Source organism: Pempheris klunzingeri, chromosome 9, assembly GCF_042242105.1.
Source record: "Pempheris klunzingeri isolate RE-2024b chromosome 9, fPemKlu1.hap1, whole genome shotgun sequence".
Taxonomy (NCBI): domain Eukaryota; kingdom Metazoa; phylum Chordata; class Actinopteri; order Acropomatiformes; family Pempheridae; genus Pempheris; species Pempheris klunzingeri.
In genome coordinates, this window is record NC_092020.1 from 14,543,993 (window position 1) to 14,562,541 (window position 18,549).

The window sequence follows — 18,549 nt, forward strand, 5'->3', positions numbered from 1 at the left end:
GTGTTGTTACTTTGCAACCCTGCCTTGATGAAGTGTCACAAGATGTAAAAGTGTCTTAAGTTTTGCTAGCATAATTAAGTGTCATTAGAAAGCTGTTAAAGATGATTAAATGGAAAGTATTTTTGTTGCTTTATTGAATTTTTGTCATTTTAAGAACAAAAGGAAGCCCTGGGTTTCCTCCTAGTTCCACTATATTATCATCTCCCTCAAACCCTCTTCTCTTTCTCCTCCATGCCCTTCCTTTACATTCTGTCTCCCTCCTTTTAGTCCCTCCTGTAATACTCTGTCATCATCTCTCCTTTCTCTGACTCTCTCTCCCTCTCCATCTCTCTCTGTCTGTCTGTTTTTTAAACATGTTAGGCAATGAGCCAGCCACCTGGGTTAAGATGTAGATTTAAAGCTGCTGAACATCTGGATAATTCACTGCTGACCTCCCCTGACTCTCTCCCCTCCAAAATGATTGATAGTGAAATAATGAGGTGCAAGACCATTGCTAATGTAGAAGTGACCTTAATTTAAATCAATGCAGTTAATTTTAGAGGCAGAACTGTGTTTCAGCTACACTCACGTGTTAATCCATACACTGTAACAGTGCAGCCAATACCAGTATCCTTTTATGTTTTGTGTCTTTTGAAGGACAAGCATGAATATAAGATAATGTGCATTTTACACACATTTGCACACGCAGAGACAGACACACACACTTTGTTACAGGCCATCAGACACTTTAGAGTCCCATTATTTCTTCACCTTGGGGTGCTTTTCTTTGAGACAGTTAAATGACAGTTTTCAATGTCTTGGCCATAATCCAAAGGAGAGATAGATGGCCTCTTTTAAGGTGGACACCCATTTACAAGTTTGAGAAATGGAAGTGGGAGATTATACATTTGGCAGGAGTGTGTTGGCACACTAATGTGAGGTCATCCACAGTTGAAGTACCATCTGTATCAAATGGGCTTGATTGACTGTGAAATTTCAGTAATGCCAGTATGTGATGTATATTAGTGTTTCCAAGTTATTACTTGCTGCTCTTTTTAATTTAGTAAAAATCCAATGGAATAAAGATCAAAGTTAGTTGGGATTTTGTTCTATCATACGCCCACATGCTCTGTCAGGCATCTTTTCAAACAAGATTTACATACACAACTTTTTATGTGAATCTTAATTCATGTTGTAATGCCCTACCCCAGGTTCATCAGGATTGTTCTAATTGTGTGTGAGTGTTGCTCAAGCTTCAAGGTGTAAATTATATTGAGCAAATGTAACATAGCTTCAGGGTTTGACCTAAGCCATGTCTCCCCTTCCAATGGATGGTGTACATGCAGTGCTACTTATTATTCTCTTTTAGTTTCTCCCATGCACACTATACACATACACTAACACACGATTTTTGAATCAGCATGATTGTAGATGTGTAGCATTTGTCGTGGTGTCGACTGTCCAGGCCCTGAGGGAGTGGCGGTCTGTCAGCAGTTTCTTTGTGCAGCCCTATCCCCCCGCCAGGTTCATAACTCTGGTCTCTCTGTCCCAGAGCATTCTGGCATCAGAGCCCTGTTATACTCCAGACCGGATAATAGACTTGGCTCTTTGCATCAATCTTTGAGATTTATCAAGCATGTTTACCACTGTATGAAATAAGATTACTCCAAATAATGAGGGGTTTGTTCCACAATAGGGTGATAATTATGTTAGCATTTGATGTACTTCTTTTTTAGGGATAAGCCTCAAAAGAAATTACTTGTTGTCAGCATGTAAATTAATGTTAAGTTAAATTAAATTGAAATTAAGAGAATGGCATGTCTTTTTGAAAGCCTTTTACTTCTATTCTTATCTTCCTGACTCTTTTGTCGCCACAGCCCTTTAGTATTCTCGCTGTTTATTCATCAGGATTCATGTTACATCATTGGGAACCTCAGGAGCCCCAGCTACAGAGGCCAGAGGCCCCATGTTAACCCCGTCTACAGAGTTTGTCTAACGAGCAAGGTGTTGGTGTGGAAAAACAGTTTCTGAAGCCTTCAACAGCCTTGAACACTTCAGCTGTACATAAACATGGACACAGTATTTAATGTCACCCATGGATTCTGAAGGGGTCTTTCTCGACTTGCGACCACGATAGCTGTGATAGGCTGAGCCACCTGTCAGTCAAGCAGACACAGCTATCAACAACGTATCACCTACAAAAATCGTTTCAGTCATTTCCAAACCGTTATTTTACCATTAAAAGTTTGGTGATGATCATTTCTGGATTTTACCAAAGTATAATAGTAGTAAAACTGTTAGTAGTAATAAAACTTTCAATGATAATGGATTACCTTTAAGTGGGGTTTCCCTGGCAGAAAGAGAATAAGAAACAAAGCCATGATCATTCATCTGCATGTTTTCATCATACCAACTGAGTGTGTGTGTGTGTGTGTGTTGGATAGCGGCTCAGTCTGGATGAGTTTAGCTGGGCTCATCAGGGGCACTAAAACACCCTGATGTAAGAGGTGGTCATTTAGTGCTCTGCCTAAAATAGCTTTCCTGTTTGTCTTTTAGTTTTTTTGGGTGTGTGTCTTTGAGCTGTGCGTGTGTGTGAAAAAGAGAGAGGGAGAATGGGTCCCTCAGGCCATCTGTGTTTGGATAGCCTGTGTCTGATGAGCGTGTTTGGTAGCCTCATCTGAACGCATTGACCCAGTAAAAAATACTCAGATGGGACAGAATCGGCTAGCTGGATTTCTTGGTATATGTTTATGTGTGCGTGTGTTTCAGAGAGAGAAATAATTAATAATGTGCTTGAGTGTATTTACATGCTTTTGTATTTTCAGATGCCACCACAAACAAAAACCTATATTTTGGCTTCACAGTTCATACACATCAGTTTACACTGCTGAAAACACAGTAGCTCACCTTTTACCTGTTTTTTCGGCCTCGCCTGAAGGGGACTTTCTATTAAAATCATACCATTTTTCTGTTGATGATGTTAACTAATGATAATTAACTAACACCAATGATCACGACCGTGTTTTTTTTTCCAGCTTTGTGCTTATTTCCTCACAATCTAATCAGCTCTACAATGCCCTCATTCATTCCAAATGGGACCAAAAATGCTGAAAGCAGGGGAAAAAATCAATTCAATATAAGGCAAAGAGACTGAAGACTGATAGAGGTAACATGAGAGAGGTGTGTATAGAGAGAGGGATCAAAAGAGGGGATCTCACAAGAAGAAAGGCTTGTAAAGGGACAAAGCCACTGATAGAGGGAGAGAGGTGCTGTCAAAATGGAGAAGAATGAAAAATGTACTGTAGAATAGTAAGTGAGGGGGGAGACTGCAAAATTGGAGTGACTTTAACATGAGAAGGAAAGAAGGTGTGAAGAATGGAGATTAGATGTGGAAATCTTGAGAGGGAATGAGGGAGGAAGGATAGGAAGAATGGGCTCAGATGTTTCCATATATAGTCATTTACATTTGCATATGGTCTGTAAAACTGTGTTTAATCCCACAATCTCACTGCATTCTGTGTAGGTGTGAATATATAGAACTCTTCCTCCTGCTAACAGTCAGACTGTCCATCCGTCTGTTCATCCATCCATCCATTCATTATAGATGCAAAGGAAAGCGTCGCATTTTTTTCAGTTTAAAATTTACTTTTACGCAATCACGAGAAATCAGATTAACCCACAACTTTCTGACAATGAAAGGGAGCTAGAAAATACAGGAAGTATTAGATCACGCAGAATTATAACTTAAACGGAAGGATTTTAGATGCAAAAAGGTCTGTCTGTGAATTTAGTTTGATGCTTATTATCACAAAGCTTGTACAGTTTGCTTGTAAACTCCTATGTCTCTTTGCAGAGGGCAGCATACAAAACGTTAAGGATAGTGTAGCTGTCAAAAGTGTTTCAGTGCTCATGTGCTGAGTTGTAATTGTTGATAATATGGTTTGTCAAGCGCATATCACTGTCTTCTCAGTGGGATGAGTGCTCTGAAATGAACAACTGAAGCATAAAAGTTCAGTCTGGACCTTGAAAATAATAGTTTGACAGAAACTTTTAACTCTGTCCACCTACTGCAGGTTGCTCTTTCTGTAGTTTTCATCCTTTGATGAAGATCATAAAGACTGATATGCAGTTGAAAGCTGCGGAAAACAGTTTAAAGTTGAGTTGTTTAATGCAGACTACTGAATGGAATTAACCTTCATGCCCAGAAATTAAACTTTTAAGTGTGCAGTTCATAGCTTAAAAGCATCTGGATCTTTTCAACAAACGGGCTCAATGGTGCCACACAACCTTCTTGAACACAATGACAGTCTTCTTTTCTTCTTCCCAGCTTTCACATTTGTACAGAGCTGCCATGTGCTTGAAATTTGATTCTCCTCTTAACTTGCACTCGCTTGAATTGTTTGCTTTTAGCTGATGCTAAGCAAAATGATCCCTTCTTTTTATTCTAACAGATTCATGGCACCAGTTGTCCCGTCCTGACTCAGTGGTAGCCGCTGTTGTCCATATGAATTTTTCAAAACATCCCTCTTGCCCTGATGTCAATTCTTAATGTGTTCCTTCCAATCCTATACACAATAGTGAGTCCACTATTCTAAAAACACGGACATTATTTATGTCCTCAGTATTTGAATGGCTCTAAAACTTTACAACAGGGGCTGGAGCCTTGCCCAGTATAGGCTAATTGAAAGGGTGGCACATTCTTGGAATGTTTGCCTCACGACCACCGGGAACAAAGCATGTATAAATATATACACGCCAAATTTAACCTACGTCACAATCTGTTCCGCCTTTTTAATTTCCTCTCGATTCTCTTTCAGAATAATCTGCAAGATAGCTCTCTCATCCAATATTCTTCTAATAAAAGTTGATGCTGAGGAAACGCACAAAGAGAGAATTGGGTTTATCTCAAAGGAGACCCTGTGAACATGTGAAATGTATTAATATATTGTGGGGCTCTGCCAAGCTGAAATAAAAGGTCCCCTTGGATCCCTGAGGGATCTTTGAGGTGCCCTGAGGCAGCCTGGCTCTGCTTATTAAACCAGAACTAATTCTATATGCTGAGCTCAGGGGCAGCGTCATTGTGCTGGAGAGTGTGTTCAGTTAACATGTTACCACGTGCCATGAACACATGCAGAACAATGCTCCCTGTAACTTGTGTTACCCTCTTCTGTGGGACGTTTGTCTGAAGTTAAAATGAGCACAGAGGAGACAAAGAAAAGAGACAGTGAATTCTAAATGTGTTTGTGTTCGGTACATTGTGACCTTGAAATTATAAGGCTTTTTCTGCAGTCTGAGTGGATATGAGTTATTGCGTTTGAGTTTGACACCATAGATAGCAAAATGAATTCTGAAAGCTCATTTTCTGCCTCAAATTATACAGTTCCCTTTTGTAAGACCTAGCAAATGGAAACCCCTGACCTGAGTCTGTTGGGAAGTATCCAAACATTTTTTTTTTTCGTTTGCAGTTCAGGCATCAGCTGTTATATTCGCACTACACATCAGTTGCTCATTAACATCTGTGTGAGGGTTAACAAGTAATGTCCAATCACATCCATGCAGGTGAACAACTGGGACTCTGCTGATACGTTCAGGTCAACACTGCCTGCTGCTGCGGTTCTCCTCCATCTTATGTGATTTATTTTTAATAGTTTCGATTTAACTTAAAGTCATGTGTTTATCAAGGAGGAATTCATCCCATCAGCACAATTGTCATTGCCGCTTGGATTTTTTTGCACAGGTTTTAGTTTCAGATGACACCATCAGATAAGACATTCAGTCACACTGACTCTGAGCGTGCTTCCCTAAACTCACGGTTCTTTTTAGCTTCTTAAGATAATACCAATAAAGGGTTTGACCCCAATGTATTGAGATATTTATAAATAACGGACATGTTCACTTGTTTACTCATTATTGACAATTTCAGTAACTCCACTAATCTTCTCTTAGACCTGAAGAAGAGATACTGGTGACCCCTGACATTCCCCGTAATGACCGCCATGCTGTTAGACTGATGGAGTATTGATCAGCTTTAGTTGCTTATCATGAGCATGTCGCGCACACACACACACACACACAGCTGATATAGGCCCACACACTCATTTTCTTCTCTTTATCAAGGAAGTAGACCTAAGGTTAATAGTAGTGAAGTTTGGTGTGACCTTTTAGTGTTTGTCATCACAACTACATCTAATGACCTAATCACCAAATCTAATGAAGACTAAAGACAGTGATTCAGTTTAGTGTTCAAAAGGTCATCGAGTCAAGGGGTAAATAAATCATCAATGCTTTTTTTCTAAAGTTATTATTCAGTTTTCCTTTTTAAATGTTACATATTGTATATATGTTTTTTTTAATCCTGTGTTTAGCCTTAATTGGACATTCAAGTTCTCGTATTTGTGTATAATTAAATATTGTGTATTTAAACAATCACAATCAATAAGAATTCTGACACTGTGCTAAGTTATTGGCCTAAATCTGTTTAAAACAAGATCTTCTTCTTGACAATGGATTAACTTTCATCCTTGCTCAGAGGAACATGTCTCCAGAGGGTTTTCTATCCTACTCTTTAAATAAAAGGACAAAGGTGGAGAACAGGGAGATAAATAAAGAGGGTGCTGAACAAACGACAAATCTTCCAGCTCTGTCTAACGCACCCCCCACCCCCCCATTCTCATTCCCTCCCTCTGCTGCAGTTTGTTTGATGAGGCCTCTCGCTGTGTTCGAAAAATGATGTCTTCTTGCCAGCTTCTCATATCAGCTCATTAGTGAGATGATAAAAAAAAAAAAAATAATGGATGTATCCCTTCATCCCTGCCGTACGCTGTATACAATTGTTTGTGAATTAAAGTTGGCACAGTGGTTTATTTGATTTGATTATTTAATTCCTTCCAAACACGGTTTCTGAGACAAGCAGCAACAGAGATTGAGCTTTCAATTTTTCTTCACTGGTTTTATTAGCTTAGTTATGTTTGTTTGGACCTCAGTTCACAATTCACAGCAATAAAACACAGGAGAGACACGAGGGAGGAGGTTTGCAGGATTGCAGCTGACGATGAGGCTGTAGTTAAATTTGAGTGCATGTGTGTATGCAAATTACATGTTACATAGATGGACAGATTTATTACTTGGTGGTGCTGTGTATTGATTTACTGAGATTGTGATTTTGTCTTTGCAGAAACCATGTGAGCACAGCTGGTAAAGCTCTTGCTTGGGTGTCCATTCAGATGTTGTGTTTACAAACAGAAAAACAGTGCAAAAACGTGTCTTTATCCATGTCTGTAGGTGTGAACGTGTTTGACTGGTGTCTGCAGGAAAGCCACGGACCATTAATCAAGCTTCCAACATGGATGCATGGATTGAGAGAGCAAAATTCAGATGTATTTACCTGCCTCTGTGGATCTGTAGGAGCAGTGAAAGGGATTCTGTTGTGCTGAGCAGCTTCTCATAGCTCCGCTGTCTCTGACCTCAGGCTCAGCCCTGCCATAACTCTCCTCATTACAGCCTTAATGGGCCAATCAACACGGTGCCGGGCCATAGAGACACTCCTCTATTCTTCACAGCTGTACAGGACTGTGGAGCTCTCTCCCCTCTCTTCTCTGTAATCCCTTCTCCTTATTTCTCATCCACACACACTTGCTCTCTGCCTTCTAACATTTCTCAGTGTGTTGTCCACTGTATGTTTACATGAGGGAGTCATGAAACTGCCTCTGCATGGGGGTGACCTCTTGAGCATGTATTGTACAATAGCGAGTGAAGTGTTGTTTCATATCCATTATGTGTCTGCCTGTTGTCAACTATATTTGTAAATGTCTGTTCAAGGAAAGCTAATATAAAAATATGTGAATGTTATAAAAATCTGTGTGCTGTTTGTAAGTGTGTGTACTCCTGATCTATATGCCTGCCACTGACAATTTATATGGACAATATAATATCAGATCTATGATGTGAGAAAATTCTCAAAACTATCGGCCCTACAAAAAGCTTTTAAAACCCTTGCAGGGTGCAAAGAAATACAGAGCCAAAAAGATATTCTAGGACTATATTCACACTGCAGGTCATAATACTCAGTTCTGCTCCAAGTTTATTGCTTAAATGTTGTTTGTTGTTGTGGATAACATCCAATACCAATCAGACCTCCATGAACACACGTGCAATATTTAAAAATGTAACAACTGTTCACAGAGAGGACTGCAAAAATAAATGGAGACCTCACTGAATCAAGTCATTCTCTGGGGTGTCATTACACAGATCTACTCACTCATAGTTGGACATTTTAAGGCTCTCTGCTTTGATGCTGCAGTCCCCAATCATTAAAAAAGATCTGTGCCACATATGAAGGAAAGAAGCTGATTATGGCCTGTTTTACCTGGAACAAGATACCAGGAGCACATAACACCAAGCTAAGGTGCATGTGATGCTTTAGTACCTCAAATAACTTGTCAATATGAATGCTTTTTTTAATAAGAATGTTTCACTCTGCTGCATTTATGTCTTTTGTTTGTTTGTGCACTGTAGTGAAATCAGCCACTCCAAGGTCATTAACAAGGGTGTGTGTGTGTGTCTGCCTCTCTTTATTTTGGGACAAATGGACAGTGCTAAATGCGTGTGGAAGGTGAGGTAGAGAGGATCAATAATGGTGATGAGAGTCGGGCCAACAAACACATCATTTTAATCATTCTGGACCTCAAGACTACACCAACTCACAGTCCTGCCACTGTGTGTGTGTTACAGTCAGTGGATATATATGCTGATGTCAGCACATGTGTTTATTTATTAATTATTCATCAAAACTTTTAGCTCAACAACAGATCCTATACGTTGTTCATAGGAAAGGCAAGTTTACAAGATGTACCGTGGGAGTCAGCGACATCTTAACACCAACTGTGTAGAACCCTTAGGTACAGTATATGGCAGCATGTTTGAGACCAGGTAAATTGTTATCTGGCTGCAGGGTGGTGCCAGCAAAGGAAGGGTAAAAGGTTAGGAAGGACATTAAAGCTACTTTCTGGATTAAAATTCAGCCGCAGTACACAAGAATATGTTCCAAAGTACAATTTGCAGGAAAGGGATAGTCCAAGCCAAAACACTGATAGCATTTAAGTCCAGCTCAAAATCATTAATCCAGCGCTAGATTTATGGTTTGAACAACACTCCACGCCCTGTGTCTATAAATCAAGGAATGACCTTCAGAAACTATCTGTAGTGACTAGAAGGGTGTACCCTCTGAAATATGAGGCAACTGCTGGTTATGTGTAAAAACGTCAGATTCACTCCCTAGCTTTATCAGAGTAAGGACCTTTCAATTAGGATTATTTTGTCACACAAGCCATTACTTAATTTCAAGAATGAACATCCATGCTCAAATGCTGGTGCGTAGTTTTAAAACAACTTTTAGGGCAGATAATACTTTTGTATTCAAAGTAATTATCCCACAAGCTATGTTTCATCTTGGCTCCTTTGTTTTCCCTCAGGATCCCTGCAGGGAGAGCACCAGAGGAGGCTGTACAAGGAGCTGCTGGCTAACTACAACCGACTGGAGAGGCCTGTGGTCAATGACTCGGCCGCCATCCTGGTGGAGCTGGGCCTCACACTGCTGCAGATCATAGATGTGGTGAGGGAGACACCGTTCACTTATACTCTTTGTGTGTGTGGCATAGTGTTGAGTTTGGAAAGTGAAGAATGTAGGAACTGTGGCAAGATGTAAATTTTGTGAGTAGCTTGGCATACAGTATGTCATTTAATGGTGTGTGGGTGTGGTAATTTGCATAATTTACAATATACATTAACTGAGTATGGCATTCAGGGGGACTTTACACAATGGCCATTTTAAACGTAGATTAAAGTCCCACAATACAACCAGTGCAATTAAGTGGAGCATTTTCTAGATGCTAAAAATAACCCAGTCTCTTAGAAATGATAATATATGATGGAGAAATGTAGAGGGAACAATCAAATAAGACAAAATGCATGAAAAAGACAAGTAACAATGTAATTTGCATATGCAAAGAGAAACAAGTTTTTTTTAATTTTTTTTTTTGTTTCTTTTGTTTTTTATTGACCAAAGGTGACACGAGCTGTAAGAAGTGTTTTCTGTGTGTGTGTTTTAGTCTGATGTGAGTATGTATAAAGCTATAAGTATTTGTGGAATAAGTGACACATCCCAAAAACAAAAAAAAGCAAGGTTGTTGAGTAAAAATGTTGAACCTGGCACAACATTTCCTTGGACCCACTGCAGTTTGCGTACCACATCAATAGAGTCACAACCACAGATGATGCCATAAGCCACATCACCCACACTGCCCCGGCCCACCTGGACATTGGTTGGGGGAATAATGCTAAAAGGCTGTTTGTCGACTACAGCTCAGCTTTTAACACAATAATCCCCTCCAGACCCATCATGAAGCTTGAGGGTCTAAGACTCAACTCCACTCTGTGCAAATGGGATCTACAACCTCCTGATGCCTTGGCATTGCGGATGAGCAGCCAACCCTCTTCGCTCCTTACCATCAACACAGATGCCCCCGCAAGAATGTGTCCTGAGGCCCCTGCTGTACTCCCTGTGCACACATGACTGTGCAGTCATGTCTGACTCCACCACCATCATCAAATTGGGCCTGATCTCCAATAACAAAGAGAGAGCCTACCAAGAGGGTGGTCTCTGGAAGTACATCCCCTCAGGATCAATAGGGCTCTTGAAGAGAAGGTGGACAGCTTCAGTGTCATATTGACACCCTGGTGATGAAAGCCCGTCAGTGTCTCCACCACCTCAGACACCTTAGGGACTTCAGGCTGCCCCTCAAGGTGCTGAAGTCTTTCTACACCTGCACCATAGACAGCATCCTGGCAACTTGAAGGTCTGATTGGGGAGCACCAAGAGGGACCACCTGGCTCTGCAGAGGGTGGTGTGGTCAGCTGAACGCACCAACAGATGTAAACTCTGTAAACAGAGGGCTGAGAGGATAATAAAGGACCTCAACTACCCGAACAGCAGACTCTTCTCTCTGCTGCGGTCGGGAGAGAATTACCACTGCCTGAAGGCCAAATTGACCATATAACTCATCCTCAACATCCAGGCTGCTACTACTGATGTCATTATCACCACTTATAGCATGAATCATATGTGCTGGTTATATTGTTTAATTTTGATTCATCTGCAACTCATTACTGATCATATTCATTGTTTCATTCATTAAATTTGTTCATTTTTAGATTGTATTTTACATATTTCTTTTGAATTTAATCTATTAAGAGTAGTAGAGGTAAGATTCATGGCCTAATCTATTGTTATGCATCCTCATATTTTGTTTAGCTAACTGTTCACATTGTACATTGTGGTCGGAGCTAGGCATTCAAGAATTACACTATAGATTATATTGTGTGATTGTGTATATGGAAAAACTTGATTTGATTTTAAGAGTAGTTGCAAAGGGAATCATTGGCATTTCTTATTTACCTCCATCATCCACATTTTCTCATGTTATATAAACAGTAGAGGTTATGTAGACAATACAAGGTGTCAAACTCTCCCCGAGGGCCACTGGCCGAACAGTATTTTGTGTCACCAAGTTTGGCACTTTGGCAATTCATGAAAATTACCATTGGAGGACAGAGGAAGTTCTGCCCTCCAGGCCTTGACCCAGAAATTGGTGTCCACTATCTTTAATGACTTTTCAGATTGTGAAATTTGTTCTCAAGGTGACAGTAATCCTCAACTCATTAACCACCAGAAATGGACAAAAACCTGTGACACGTTGCATGCTTTAAGTATATTTGTCAGCCCGTCCGCAGAGAGACGGAGACAGTTTAGGAAAGTGTTGGCATGTTAAATGCACTGAGTTTCATACCAGCCAGATGTCTGCTCTCATTTGTCAGAACACACAAATATACTAGTTTTTCTGTGTGTCAGTGTGTTCTTCCCACAGGGCCTCATGCTTTCCACAGGGGGGCAATTTTAGGGTTGTTTGTCTTTGTTTTTGGTAGTTATTGTTGTCGCATCTGTCTGAGAGGAGCAGAATGGACGAGTGATGCATGTTTTCCTCAAATTCCCCAAAATGTCTCACAGAGCTAAGTCAGACGGGCAAGAAACCTAATTTACAAACTGTGGATATGTGGCCAGTATACTGTAAGATGGGTAACAAGTCGGGGCAGATGTTGGCACATCTCCTAAATTGTTGGAAAATGGCAGGAAGTGAAACGAAAGAATTTTACTGTCACTGATATTTTGAGCAAAGTACAAAAGCTTTGGTAGAATTCAGTCTTCACAGAAGTTTACATGCTTATACAGGGTAAGCTATATTTCTGGTGTAGATGCATGTAAGTGTTGGAACACAGCAAGGGTGCTTTGCCTGGCTGAATTCCAGTAAAAATACACCTTTCAATATACTTAAAAAATCTTTCAGTTAATCTCTTTTCACAAATGGCTTTTATGCTTCCCTGTAGCCTTCAGACAAGCTAATTTGTTGCTCAAAATTAGCACGCGATGATTTTTTTCATCAAAAAAAAAACAAACATAGAAAGATTTTTAATACGTTGTGTCAGTATGTGGGATTAATTCCATTATGTAGTCTTAATTGATGTGCTGAGACCCAGTGGTGTGCTAGTACTCTGCTAGTAGCCTAATTTTACCGTCATGGGATCACTGATGTTCATTCAACTCATTTATTCATCAGCATTAAAATAAACGGTGCTTACTGACTAATGCTCACATGTTTCTAGGTCAGGTTCCAGGTGTTTCTTGGTAAATTTGTCCATACCAAGACTCACAGAAACACAATATAAAAGGAGCGCACAAACACGCACACAAATATTCATGTTGAAATGAAAGACAAATGCCAAGAAAGTGGTGGAACAAAGGAACAAAAAGATGAAAAGGGGCTAAGACAGTTTGTCTGCATATTATTACAGCTGTCTCCTAAAAGTCAATGATTGGAGTCAACTCAGGAGGTCCTTTTATGTCAGTTTTACTTAAATATATGAGCAGAGTCTGTCAGCTTTAAGAAACTTTCCACCCCCCATTGAAAATCAATTGAACAAGAAGCACAGAGATACATTTCTCAAACCTAACCATCAGGAAAAACTGAAAACATACCCCCCCCTCCACACACACACACACACACACACACACACACACACACACACACACACACACACACACACACACACACACACACACATGCAAATCACTGGAGAATTCAAAATCTCTGAAGAGATGCACATTTCCAATTATTACTTTCAGCTGTGGCTTTTGCCTGATCATCTGGGTCATCTGATTTTCGGACGACACTTTATAGAAGCCATGGCATATGGCTTCTATAATGTGTTGTGCAACTCCAAATATTTTCAGTTCATTCTCAGACAAAGCACAGAAAAGAGAGATGCAGATAAGTGGATAAACAGACACAGTGTGCTGAAAAAGGGAGAGTTCTTTGATCCCATTCAGCCTTCCCCTTCTCTCCTTTCTACCAAAGAATCCATGCGGGCATTCCCGTCCTGACTTTTCTACTCTGCACTTGGAGCAGAATTTCTGAAGCTTGCAGAAATGCTAATTTCACCCTGCAGCTAGAATACGAGCAAAATAATTTCCCAAATGCTATATGTACACTTTAAAAACATTTCTGAAGTTTACTCTTTGGTTAAGACATAGGCTTCAATTTGCACCGTTTCCACATTTTAAAGCTTTATTTTCAATATGATAATACAATGCGTACAATAATACATTATTTATAAGCAGATACTAATAACCTTAGTAATTATATTACTGAATTGTATTTGTAAAGAGGATACTGTCTCACTGAATTACAAATCATACAATTCATACTTAAAAAAAGAAAAAAATAGTTACAATATTTGCCTTTATATTTTTTGCAGAGAATTCTTTGCCATTGCCGACTTGTGTGTGATTGTGTGTGGATGGTACAGCTAGGCTGTGTGCTCGTGCATGAGTGAGTCTACAAAATAAACACAGAACAGTGTTCTCAGTGTGATGCTTTTTGAGTGAATATGATTTGATTTGCCTTTTATTAAAGCCAGCATGGAATTTTACAGTTCATTGCCATTTTTTAAATCCACTAGGACCTACGGTATTTAGTTTTGTTTTAAAAGGGTTGTGTAATTTGTTAGATGGCTCCACTGTGAAACCATTCAACAGAGCGTCACTCGGTTATATAAAACCAGCTTTTACACAGTTTTACATAGTCTGGTTTGTCCTTCTTTGGATATGCAAAACAATTACACTGACTCGCTGATGACAAAGCTCTTTTCTATATCATTAAATATGAATTGGCCTTGGTCTTCTCTTATACAAAAGAAAACTTATCCCTTTTTCCTTCTCTTCTTTCCTTTTCTGTCCTCAGGATGAAAAGAACCAAGTGCTGATGACCAACGCCTGGCTGCAGCTGGTGAGTCTGAGTTTGAAAGGGGCACATTATCATCAACTTAATGTGCTTTAATTTTATTTCTGATTTTATTACACAATTATCTTATAAAGACACTGTGACTCTGTTTCTCAAATGACTAGCACCAATGCATTAAATGCTTATTGATGATATTGAATTTTAACTGTGCTCATCCGGAGATACAATTTATTTCCTGGAGGAAATCTTTGTACTTGCTCACAGTCTAAAAGAAATATTCAATTTCAGAGCTTACACTTTTGTATAACACTTTATGTCATAACCATTATCCTCGGTACTGGAACTCAGCCACCAGTTGTTGCTGACTGTGTGTCCGTGTGTGTGTGTGTGAGTGAGAATGCGAGAGAGTGAGAGACAGTGTGTTGGTGTGTGTCCATGTTCAATGCTGGCATCAGCATACTCAAGAAAACATCACTTCAGGCAGATTGTCAAGCAGAGAGTGAGACAGGGCGTGAGAGTAAGAAGAGGGAAGAAGACTTCAGCATATTTCAGTGGCCATCAAGTTGTTAATGGACTTGATGCTAACGGGCGAAAAAAATCCAGACAGTTTCACCGCCTCGAGCCAAATTTGTCTAGTAGAACCCAGTTTGCATGGTGCTCACTGTGTAGTGCAGCAGAAATCAAGTGTTGATGCTTTGGGAAGATGGGAAGGCTCAAAATACATAGACAAGTTTTCAAGAAGCAGAGAGAAGAACAGTCTCTTGCTCATTATTCAATAGTTTTGATAGTTACAGTTGTTCCTGCTTTTCAAATGAAAGCCCTACCTGTGCTCCACAGCAGCTACTTTACATTGAAAGAAGAAAATGGTTTTAGACTAACATTTTTGAAGCTCACTTACTTACTTTATTTGCTATCATTTTGTTTTTTTCTATTTATCTTTATTTAATGTCCTTGCTGACAAGATACAACCCTTTTTATTTCCATTTCCAAGTTCCACTTGACATGATATGTTTGGCAGAGTTATTCAGCTCTTTCAAATGAAAGATCATCTCAGAGTCTGTGGAAAAATCCCCCCCCCCCCTCTCTCTCTCTCAGTATTGGACAGACGTATACCTGAGCTGGAATCCTGAAAAATACCCCGGTGTCCAGAACCTGAGATTCCCTTCAGACCAGATCTGGACCCCTGACATCCTCCTTTACAACAGGTCAGAGCTGCTTTCTCCTCCTCATCACCACCTTTCTTAAAGCCGCTATAACCAATATTTTACACTAACGATGTATCAAATGACAATGTAGAAACAGTGTTACGATGTGAAATCCATTTTTAGTAAGGAACCTTCAAAGAATTATCACCTGAATCTGCAAATCCCCTCCGATTTCCGGAGCAACTTTCATCCTCATCTTTAGCTGTTATCTTTTTTGGTTCACTCTCACAGTGTTGTTTTTGGCTGCAGCAGGCAGCTGTTTTCAGGGAAAAGCCCTTTTTTCAGATTTAAACCTGGGTCTTACTTGGCTGCTTTTGTATACCAATATCATACTACAACAGAGACTGATAGAAGGACCAAAGATTTTTTATTTATTGTACTTACTGCTTTGAAGTATGCTTTTGTATTTCATTTTCATTTTCTCCCAAGTCTGTTTGACACCACCATGGTTGCAGCTGAAACAATAAAGCTACAATTGTCATACACGCCATAAGAAAACATTGAAGCAACATATTAATTTAATGGAATACACAAATTAGAATTATAGTCAGATCTACTCGTGCCTAATGATGATCCAGTGATATTATAAGCCTATTAACTTTCACATTCACATAGTCAGCAATTTTTTTTTTGCCAGCTGTCCTACCTGCATTTGGCAGACACAAATGTTTTTTTGTCCGGATTATGTGTTCAAATTGCCACTCTTCTGCCAGTAGACTTGTCCACAAGGTCATACTCAGGCATTGTCCTGCACGGAGTAATGTATTTCAATGGATTTCAAAGATATTTTTAATTGGAGTGTGTTTGTCTGCCTTTACATGCAGGGACAGCTGTTGCAACCCTGTTGGTTGCATAAGTCTTAAAGTGAAGCCAACTCAAGTTTTGCCATTTCTCTGGGTAGCTCACCATTCTCACACGTCATTGGTCACAAAGATTGTGAGTTCAGTCCTGAGTGGTGCAGAACAAACATCTCTTGGTGAATTAGAGACATGACTTCACGGTTTAATGATAATTTTGGCTCAAACTGTTCTGCTGATGAAGCCAATTGCATTTCTCATTTGTCTTCCTCCTCTTCCTATTTCTCATCTTCCTCCTCCTACTTCTTCATCATCAAAATGCCTGGCCCTGAGTTTTTTCTTTTCTTTGTAAATGTTGACCTCTTGTTTGACTTAAGTATATATCTTTTTTGAACATGATGAAATAGGTGTTGTAATTCACCATTGCAGCAGATAAACACACCTGTTTTCTAACCGCTTCTATTTTTGGGTAAGTGTGTTAGAGTGATTGAAATATCAGTATAATCCTTCTGATAAGCCGCCATTTTATGCAATTCTCTCTTTAATCTCCACAAACCAAAGCAGTATCAGGGTTACTTTAAGCCAATGTGTTAAACAGTCACACCCAATCAAACACAAAACCCTGTGACACAGGTGGAGGAAGTTCTCCCAGTAAACAAACAGGAGGAGATTCTTCTGCATTCAATTACTATAAGTTCAATTACTATGAGCTGATGGACATTTGTTTTGATGGCTTTGTTCAAGGAAAGAAAAGTGGTGTATAAAAAGAACAACTCTTTAGATGCCTCTTAAAATTACAGTGTAAGTGCACTACTGCAGTATAGCGGCTGGCAGAGACAATAAATATACTAATAAATATACGAATGTCATAAAATGAAAGCTAAGAGCTAGTGATGTTAAAAGTTTGCAGGTCATTTTTCATTACATTAAAACAATAATGGCAGTTTTTATAAGAATTAAGGTGATATAAAAGCTGAGGTCAAAGTCCTTATTTTGCTAAATGAGGTTGAGCGAGCTCATTCTTTGATTCAGGTCAGACTGATTTGCTTATCCACTGTTCTTCACGCCTCTGAGCAAGGCTTTCTGAAGTCAATTAGAAATGTAGGCCAGTTGTTTTTCAGCAAAACAACTAATTGCATTGCGTTTGCATGCTTGAGCGAGAGATGGATGATGGGGTCTGAGACTTGGGGGAAGAAAGATGAAGAAATTGATAGATTCAGTGGCAAAATGGAAGACACAATAACAACATGTGGACAATAGTATAAGACAGAAGAATTGATAGATTTGAGCACATAATGTGTGGTTAAAAGAGACAGCAGCTGGTCATCATTGGTGTTATTGAGTGGGTGGAAAGAAGAGCCTCAGATGTTACTCTCCATGCACATATTTCCCTCTAACACACACGCACACACACATACACACACACATGCACATCTCGGGAATACCAGGACAAAACAAAGGTTTGGGGGTATTAACCCAAATTTTAAAAGCTCAGCTTTTAGACCTGCCAGGATTACCCATCTTAATCTCCCTGCCCTCACCCCTCTCGTTCCCCATCTCTGCCTTTTTACCCTCTACCTCCACTCCTCCCTCTGTCCCTCCATCATCCATCCCACCTTACCATCTCTCCTCTCATCTCATTCTATTTGTGTCTCCCTCTGTCTCTTTTTCATAACTCACTGTCTCACTATAATTCACTCTATTCAATCAGCTCTTTCTCTCCATATTTTATCGTTCCCAGCCCTCACCGACTCCTCTTTATAAATCATCCCATCTACCTGTCTCTGTCTGTCAAGGTGTCAGCATGTTAGTCTCTCCCTCTTCCCACAGTCTGCCTCTTTACGTTCTGCTAGTTTCTCGACTGCCTTCTGTGCTGCGTGTTGCTCTGCTACCAGCTCAAATCTGTTCACACATGAAAACAACAACTCTGTTTTCTACAAATGGTACTAATTTGCTTTGCCAAATATGTATCAGAGATTATATCTAATCTGGGAAATGCATACCGCACAGAAGTCATAGAGAGGATGTCATAGTGGAATGTTGTATGTACAAAACAGAGGACTGAGACAGGAGACAATGGTTTGTGTGGGGAAAGTTTGTTATTTTGGTAAAATACTCAGTAAGACTAAGAGTCTACATCCATGCCAGTTGCTCCGTGGAGCTGTACTTAGCGACAGCAGTGCTGTGAGCTGGATGCTAACGTCAGCATGCTTGCAT

At 39.8% G+C, this 18,549-nt stretch overlaps 1 protein-coding gene across 1 annotated transcript in view; it reads left to right on the plus strand.

The window, feature by feature from the left end:
* Window positions 1–18,549, plus strand: part of LOC139206781 (neuronal acetylcholine receptor subunit alpha-7-like) — a 34,223-nt gene that overhangs the window by 2,781 nt on the left and 12,893 nt on the right. The window contains exons 2-4 of the mRNA XM_070836371.1: window positions 9,450–9,589; window positions 14,331–14,375; window positions 15,426–15,535. Coding sequence (XP_070692472.1) covers window positions 9,450–9,589; window positions 14,331–14,375; window positions 15,426–15,535 — 295 coding nt within the window. The remainder of the gene's footprint in view (window positions 1–9,449; window positions 9,590–14,330; window positions 14,376–15,425; window positions 15,536–18,549) is intronic.